The sequence below is a fragment of the Drosophila rhopaloa genome, unplaced genomic scaffold (genome assembly GCF_018152115.1).
Source record: "Drosophila rhopaloa isolate 14029-0021.01 unplaced genomic scaffold, ASM1815211v1 contig_115, whole genome shotgun sequence".
NCBI classification, from domain to species: Eukaryota; Metazoa; Arthropoda; class Insecta; order Diptera; family Drosophilidae; genus Drosophila; species Drosophila rhopaloa.
In genome coordinates, this window is record NW_025334990.1 from 13,921,469 (window position 1) to 13,930,239 (window position 8,771).

At 40.2% G+C, this 8,771-nt stretch overlaps 1 protein-coding gene and 1 long non-coding RNA gene across 3 annotated transcripts; one reads left to right on the forward strand and one right to left on the reverse strand.

The window, feature by feature from the left end:
* The first annotated feature begins 965 nt into the window (after positions 1–965).
* LOC108053408 lies at positions 966–3,672 on the forward strand. Of its 2 annotated transcripts, none has more exons than XR_001769698.1 (2): positions 966–1,053; positions 3,318–3,672. It is a non-coding gene; the product is annotated as an uncharacterized LOC108053408 (long non-coding RNA). The 2 variants fall into 2 exon arrangements; XR_001769697.1 differs by lacking the exon at positions 966–1,053 and adding an exon at positions 3,014–3,190.
* A 2,101-nt stretch (positions 3,673–5,773) lies between these two features.
* Positions 5,774–8,569, reverse strand: LOC108053411 (CCAAT/enhancer-binding protein). Its single transcript, XM_017136050.2, has one exon. It carries the CDS (start codon positions 7,998–8,000, stop codon positions 6,621–6,623), a length of 1,380 nt encoding a protein of 459 aa, XP_016991539.1. The 5' UTR covers positions 8,001–8,569; the 3' UTR covers positions 5,774–6,620.
* Positions 8,570–8,771: the final 202 nt, after the last annotated feature.

An 8,771-nucleotide genomic window follows, 5' to 3' on the forward strand; every position in this document is an offset into this window, starting at 1 on the left:
ATACGCCGCACAGCCAAAAGAATAACTGTTTTGAGCAGCTGATGACCTAACCTATCGATTCCAGGCCAATTTGGGAAAATTTATTTTTTGACCGATTTTTTCATTTTTGATAAGGGGTTACATCATCATTTTTTGCGAAAATCGGTTAAAAATAAAATTTTTTAGCTGTAAATGCCAATCGATTGGAAATTTTGTGACGAATTCAAAAAGGTATCCCATTCCTATATTTGGTTATTAATTCTTAGCATTTTGATAAAAAAACGAGAACTTTAGTAGATTTTTTTGTGATTTTGGCCATAAAAACCTTACAGGAGTCACTTAAATTATGCAAATTAGAAAATATCTAAGACCAGGTTAAATACAGGAACTTTGTATATTAATTCATATTTGTATATTAATAATAGTTTTACTGAAAAAACGTATGATTGGGGATAGTTACTTCTTTAGCAATAATATTATTAATTCAAATGTTTCGTTTTCAGTGTGTATATATTTCTTTATGACTTCAGGGCGCATATTTAGGTTTGTTTGTATTGCGTTGTTTGTATCTGTGTGCAGTAAAGAAAAAAATGTACAAAAATTGGGTCAATTTGTTGTTGCTGCTCTGTTTTCGGTGGGGCGTTCTGCTTGCAACAAGTGTCTGGCCCTTTGGCAGCCATCTCGTTCGCTCAGCGGACGCGGGTCTTGCCCTAAGATAAGTAACGGCCCCGCCCCCTCGTACCGCTGCCCCCCCTCACCCCTGCCGCTTTTCCACCCCTCACCGCCCCCTCGAAAGATTGATAAAGTCGGCGACGGCGACGTCGACGCCAACGCAGCTGAAAATAGAAGCGCGCGCAGCTTTCTTGGAAGACTTCGTTTTCGTTTGCGTTTTGCTTTTTTGTCGACTTTTTTTTCGAAAAGGGCGCCCCTTGTAAATTTTGACGCACAAACACACAGATACCCATTGATTAGCCATGTGTGCGTGTGTTGGCGTTGAGATTATTTTCTAGCATTTTTTATATTTTTATTGTTGTTGCTGGGCTCTGTAAGAAAAGTAGGCCAATGGGTCTTTGGGTGAGTGGTTTAGATTTAGTTTTTTTTTTGTCTCGCTCTCTTCCTCTTGCTTTCATTTGATTTTGCTATTTTTTTCAGTTGCCTTTTATTAAGGGAGTGTTCTATTAATTTTACACATTTATTTTGTTATATATTTTATTCATCTGACATACATTTAGTTTTACTTTGGAGTGTTCTATTGATTCAATTTAGTTATTTTATTAAGAATTTAATGCAGCTGACAATCATTTACATTTAATAAAACATTAAATGACTATATAAAATTACAAATGCCCTTTTTATTTAGGAATTATCTTACTAATTTAATGATTTCCATTTTCATATCTTAACCCCTTAGAATAGTCGTCCTAATTCTTCTTAGCAGGAAGAGATACAGGTAAAAATGTTCAAGTATTAATGACTATATTAACCATATTCATAACTTTTAAACGATTTGACTTAAAATATATTTAGAACCAAGTAAAATTTCGATATAGATGTGTTCAAAAGTCCCGAACTTTTAGCTTTTTCTGCCTTTCAACTACCACTACTTTCTTTCTTTCCCCTTTTTCTTTACGTGTAAATGCCTAACTAGGCCCATAAATTGTTTTAATATTCCCCTAAGGGTGCGTTACTTTTCCCAAAAGATACTTTTACTATGCGTAAATTATTTCTTTTTAATGTCCGTTGGAGCTGTGTAATTGTTTCAAATGGCAGTGCCGACTGATTGGACTGAGAGAAGGTAGATAGATAGATAGATGGATAGCATTTCCACTCGACAAGTTGCGTAAGGAAAATATCGAAAGGGGGAGAAGGGATATCATTTTCGGCTGTGGGTCACTTTGGCTAAACAATTTAGTTGATGATGATTTACCATCTGGCCAGCTCGCACACAAAATGTTTCTATTTTGCGTGGTACGCTTGATTTATAACGGAAAATTCGTTTAAGCAAAACAAAACGCTAAACAATTTTTGTGGGCCACGTTAATAAGCGCAACATAACGAACATAATATCTTAACTTGGTCATCAGGCAGCAGACAGCCCAACAAAAGAAAAGGCATCTTTAAAGCAGCAACAACAGCAGTCGTGACTATTACATAACCCCCACACCACACTCAGATACAGATACAGATACAACTGCAGATACAGATACAGGCCGTCGAGAGTGAGGCTGAATCTCAGACTCTGGGCCCGAGTTTGCGTTTGAGTCTGGGTCTTAGACTTTGTGGCCAACATGGCGTCGTCGAAAAGAAAATAGTCAATGTATTGTGGAAAGAAAACAACAAAGCGCGAAGAAAAAGAGGTGAGCGATTGTTGTTGTTGCTGCACTGGGAGAATCGGTTTTGATTACACCTTTACTTTTATGGCAATCATAGTTGGTTGTTCTTCTTAATTCATAATAAAAATATAATTTATTGACAAGAGTTTGAATGCAGGTACAAATAGTTATATAACAAAAGATCTCCAGAATTTTTATAACAAGTGGTGGATAGAGCTATTGAATATTTAACATTATATTTTTAGATCTTATTATCATTTGATTAATTAAAATGATAAAATTGAATTCTTGTGAAGCAAAAATGTTTAATAAATAAACTTGCAATATTTTCCTAGCAAAAGAAAAAATGTATTAAAAGTTTAAAAAATGCTAAGAAATGCTTGACACTTTTTGAAATTCAATTTCTTCAACATAAGAGCATAAAATATTTGCAAATTGTGTCAATTGCGGAAAGTGTTTCAACTTGTTGAATATATAACAAAGTACTATATCAACATTATTAATATGTATATTATTTTTAAAATGACAAATTTTTCTTAAATTAGCATAAAAACTTGAACAATATGCTTTACACTTTTATAAATTTTTAGAAACTCCCAATTTAAAAATCTTTTCTTTGGATGTAGCCGAATGGCCCATTGTTGTTGCAGCGGCTGTATTAGATAGCAAAAGTCAGTCGCAGTCGCAGTCGCAGTCGCAGTCGAAGTCGAAGTCGGCATAGAAAGTGAAACCACTCTGTGTTGGCCACACGATCGTCGTTGCCAAGCGAATACCAACGCAAAAGAGAGGGAACGAAGCCTGGCTCTAAGATATAAGCCAAACAACTAACTATTACTCAATCTGTGCTAAAAAGAAAAAATAAAGATAGATAGATAGATGTAAAGTTGGTCTCCCTCTCTCTCTCCCTCTCTCTCTATCGCTCTTTCTCTCGCCATCTCTTTCGCCGTCTTGGGACATGAAAATAAAAATGAAGTAACCCACTTTTTTCCGTTATGGTTTTTATAGTCGCTGCAGCTAAAGTTGGAGATGAAGCGCCGCGGAGGCACAACAATGCGGCGCGGACAAAGTGGAACTGGAGTGTGAAAGATGGATTGGATGACAACTGAATCGAGATGGATCGGGATCTGGAGATTCAGCTGGCGCTGGAGCTGGAGCAGTTCACCTCAATAACGGACCCAAGAAACCGAAAGTGACGCTGATCGAAGGGGTCCAATCTTTCATCTTATGTACTATCCCTTTTTAAATTGTTGTAGTCCATTCATGTAACTGACTATGTTAGTGACTAGCTCTTAAAAGCAAAAGTAAATATATGAAAGAGTACCAGTTTTTATTAATATCAATAAATCAAATGATAAATATACCATGCCATTCTTGATTATTGAATTTATAATGTTTTAATCGAATTAATGATTACTCAGAAAAATTGTCAAACAAAGTAAAGTAGAGCAAAAAAGCAAATAATAGTAGCAACGATAAGAAGAGGTCTTATAAATAAATTTGTGCAAGAAGTAGCCAACCTATCTTATAATATTATTATCGTTTTCTTCTAATGTGTTTTCATTCCTTACCTTTCTCATATTTTGCAACACTTCTGAATTTATTATAATAATAACATTAATAAGGGGAGGTAGTCTGTCTTCAATAATAGTTAATAGAGAACACTTTTCAATAACATTAAATATGGAATTTGCATTTTAAACAACAATTTTTACCAATTACGCATGTATATTTTGTTAAGAAATGTACCAATACTTTTTATTTTATTTAGTTGATTAAATAATTTGAACCTTTTAAATTAAATGAAGTATAATGTTTTCATATTAATTCAATATATGTCTTTATAAATTCTGAACGTACTAGGTATCCCTTAATTCCCTTTAGTATTTTCCTTCCTGATTTAAATCCTGTCAACATATCACCCCAGCCTCTTTCATTGCAGCAATTAGCATTTATCAACGCGTCGCACAGGTAAGCCAGAAAAAAGTGTGTTTGCTGCCTCATCTGCTCGTTGCAGTTGCAAATTTATCACTTCTTGCTGCCGCCACTCATAACTCATACGCCGCGTGGCCGCGCCACTTGCTTGGCGCTTAGTTTGGCAGTAATTGTGCGGCAATTTTTGTCCGCCTGCCAAAACGCAGTTGCATGTTGCATTCAATGTGGAGAAGCATTGGGGGGAAACTTTCACCTTAATCCGCTTAGAACCCTTATCAAAGTCGAGCTTAAAAGTGAAGTATGGGCTAATTTGGGGTCTGTGGCTACCAAGCGACACCCACAAGTTCAAAGCAATTTCACTTTTGTTTTTTTTCGGTTAGAGTGCATGCGCAATTAGCTTTCATCAATCAAAGTACTCAACAATGCAGCTAGACAAATTGGGCGCACGCAGCAGCAGCAGCAGCAGCATTTGACCAAGATAGAGATTCAGATGGAAAGAAAGTTTGGGCCACCGCCTTGGGTTTTCCGACCCAAAAGGGCTTAGCTCGAACCCAAATGTCTGTAAGTGATTATCTGCCCCAGGTCGTCATGGCATTTCATGGCATGCGTTTTTTTCTGGGAGATTTTTCTTGTTGGCCTTTTTGTTTGGGCTTTCTCTGGCGCGTTAATTTGTCGGTTTCTCGAGTTGCATTAATTCTTTTTCGCCTTGTCGTTTATAAATTTGCTTTTCGTTTTGGGTTTGTCTTACTGTCAAATTGTGTCAACACGGCCGCCTTGCAATTGTCTGGGGGTCCGAGCTCTTCCCTTTGGTTCCCTGCCTGTCGCGCCTGGCAGCCCAAAATGCATTGGCCTGTCTTATTTGTCCCATCGGAAGACAGCCCAAAAGCAAGACACTGCCCCTCTCTTTCACTCACATTTCGGGGCTGACATGGTGCGTCTCTTTCTAGTCTTTGGCCCCCAACAGATCGGTTTTGTCGCCTAAATATGGCCGACATTTAATTAGACATTTTTTGGCAGCGCTTTTCAATTCATATTGTGTCTTGGGCTAATTGCAGTTTGGGGCATAATTTTGGGAAAGAAATAAAAAACCAGAATAAACCATACAGGGCACTTAGTGTTTTTAATTGACTTGGTCATAAAAATATCATTCCAACAAACGGTTGGAATATGTTTAAGTTAAGTGGTTGCCAACGCTTCGATTAAGTATTTAAATTAAACTACAAATAAACAAATATCAGTTTATTACTTTAAGGGGCTTATTAAGCACGTTTACTTTATTTATTATAATAAACATTTTTAATAGACAGCCAACAAAACTTAATGGAAAAACGATAGAAATACGGTTTCCGCGATCAATAATATATATTATAATAATATCATTTACTGCATCGCTAACTTTTGACTTCATTTACTATACCTGTAATAACTTTTCAATTTTGAGCTGAAAGAAAAGATGTATTGCTAGAACATAAATTAAAAGCGCAACAAAATCAGTTTCTTTGTATATTGTAAATTTTATTTAATTTATTTAGATTTGCTTTACAGTTTTTCTTTGTTGTTTGTGTATATTTAATTTACGAATATATAAATTAAAATGAGAACATTGCGTTGGCCTTACAAATTAATAGCATTCATATCTTCTGCGCTCTCTCAAAAGCGAATTCCCGCAAACTCGTCGAATTCGCTAGACAATTGTTAATTACGGGCAGGGTTTCCTTCGAGGGTTTTGTGCAGGTAAAGCGGTTACTCGATGTTCCGGGCGATCTGCTTAACAACTAAAGATTTGCTAATGTTTTTTTTTCAGTGTTTCAAGCAGTGGGGAGGGGGGCTGGGCGATTGGGAGTGGATGTGGGCGTGGCATTAAGCATAGAGCAAAGCCGCACACCAATCAAGAAATGTACAAATTTGAATTAGATGTATATAAATAAGTTTTGATTTTTTGTATTTTCCATTTTTTCTTTCTTTCCTGCGTGTTATTTTTTTTTACATAAATATTTTTAACATTTTTCTTTGGCTTAACTTTATGATAAGATATAATGTATAAGATTATGTATAAAAAATGTGCGAAATATATGTTACAGTCGTTAAGAATTAAGTACAAAAATATGCTTTACAATGATAACAAGAGTTTGGGGAAGGGGGGAGTAGAAGAAAATGTACAAAGGAATGCAGATGGTTGTAAACGTTTACAGACCAACGGCTTAAATAGAAAACAATGAATAGTAGAAGGAAAATGGTTCTTACGAGCTACCCACACAGCATTTTGAATCTTTGATTTGACAGAGTCTCTCTCACACACACATACACACACATATTCAGGCAGTCACACACACACTATCGCATGTCCAAAGGACACTTTCTTTGTATCTGCTGCTGCTACAGCGAATGCTCATTGGTGTTGAGGAAGCTGCGGCACACGCGACTCACTTCGGGATTGGCATGGTTCATCAGCTGCATGTAGATCTGCTTGTGCAACTGCAACTCATTGGTCATCTCGCTGAGCTGCCGGATGAGTGCGTCCTTCTCCTTCAGCAGGCTCTTCACCCGCTCCTCCACCTCCCGCGACCGCACCTTGGCCTTCTCCCGGCTCTTCCTCACCGCAATGTTGTTCCGCTCCCTTCGCCGGCGGTACTCATCGGTGCCCTTGTCCACATGCTTGTTGCTGTGCTTGCGATGTTGCTGCTGCTGCTGGTGTTGCTGATGTTGCTGCTGGGCATGCAACTTGCTGTGTTGCTTTAGCAAATGCTGGGCTCCTGCGGCGGCCGCCAAATGTGGCAGGTTGTGATGGGCCAGGACATTGGCGGTCGTTAGATTGGTGAACTGGCTGCCGTTGCTGCTGCCCGTGCTGCCATTGCTGCCGTTGCTGCTGGGCGTAGTGTTGCCGCCGTTGAGGGGATTGCCCCCACCAGACAGGCCGTTCACCCCCGCCCCGTAGCCGTTGTACAACCCACCGCCGTTGCCCATGAACGCCGCCTGCTGGTTGGCCGCCTCCTGGAGGTGTCGCCTGTACTCCGGATCGATGGGCTCCTCCTTGATCGTACTGGAATCGGAGCCCACGGAGCTGTTCTCGTCGCTGGAATTATTGTAGGTGGCATGAACGGGCTGTGGCATGTAGGCCAGGGCTCCTCCTCCGCCGCCACCACCTCCTCCTCCTCCGCCTCCCCCTCTTCCCCCATAGCCATGCTGATTCCTCAGTGTTTGCTGCTGCAGGACCTTTGCTGCCGCCGATACCATGCCACTGGGTGGCAAGGTGGCCGACAGACCACCCGGACTGGTCACCATGTCACTGAAGATTCCCAGTGCCTCCGTGTCCCTAAACTGATCGTCTATCAGGTGCTGCAGATCCAGGGTGATCTCCTGCGTGGTCAGCTCGTCCAGATCCGTTTGGGTGGTGTACTGCTGCAACATTTGCTTCTGCAGCAGGTTGTTGTTGTTGCCCAAGGCGGCAACCTGTTGCATTTGATGCATGGCATGTTGTTTTACAAGGAGTGCGGCATCCTGGGAAGTATTGTTGTTGGCATCGGTTGTCTGCTGCTGAGGTTGCTGCTGCTGTTGTTGCTGCTGTTGCTGCTGCTGTTGCTGCTGCTGCTGTTGCTGCTGTTGCTGTTGCTGCTGCTGCTGTTGTGCCGTGGACATGGCCGTCAGGGTGATTTGGCCAATGGTGGCCTGCTGCAGCGGCGGCTCCTTTTTGAGGTCCAGCTGGGCCAATGTCTGAACGGCATCGGCGTACATCTGCGGCGACTCCATGTTCAGCATTTTCAGTTGCGCGAAGGAGGGTAAAATCTTGATGCCTTGTAGAGCGTTAATTTTGGATGTTTTTTCTTTTTAATTAGTTCAGATAAAGTCAGAATTTTTAATTCGATTATTTTTGCTAAGGCCTAAAGCATTGCACTGAGGTAAGTGGGTCTTTGGAAATGTTTATCGTTTCTCTTTCAAATATATTATTATTTAATATTAAGCTTCATTTTAGGCTGCCTAAGTGTTCACTGCAGCCCAGCATTTTTCGTTTGCCTATTATTTATTTTGTTTTAATTCTTGTTGTTATTGTTTTGGTATTGTATTTTTTATTTTTAATTTCTTATTTGTAAACTGCACTTCTCCGGCCGCACGCGTTCGAACGACTGAAGTGCCGCAGCAGTGATGCAACAGATTTTATACGAGACGGGCCGACGCTGGTGGCTTTTGTTGGTAGTTGCTGTGTTGGTGTTAGAAACGCTCCTGAAGAACCGTTAGCTGAGCGAGCTTTTCTTTGAGATTTGTATTGTATATTTCTTTTGCCAAGACGGAGAGCGCGCGTCCGTCGCCGACAAATGGTAAATTGTAACTGTGACAAAATGCGAACGCGCGGCAAAGTGAAAAAGTCTTTGGCGCAGCGACGCAGCCGAAGAAAAAAGAAAATGAGCGGACGGCGCATGTAACACACACACCGCCTCATCCCTCGTCGCTCCACGCTCGCCATTAAAGCCCCCAAAAAGACGCCGACGTCGCTGTTACTGCGCTGCCTTTACAGCAACAGCAACAAGCAGC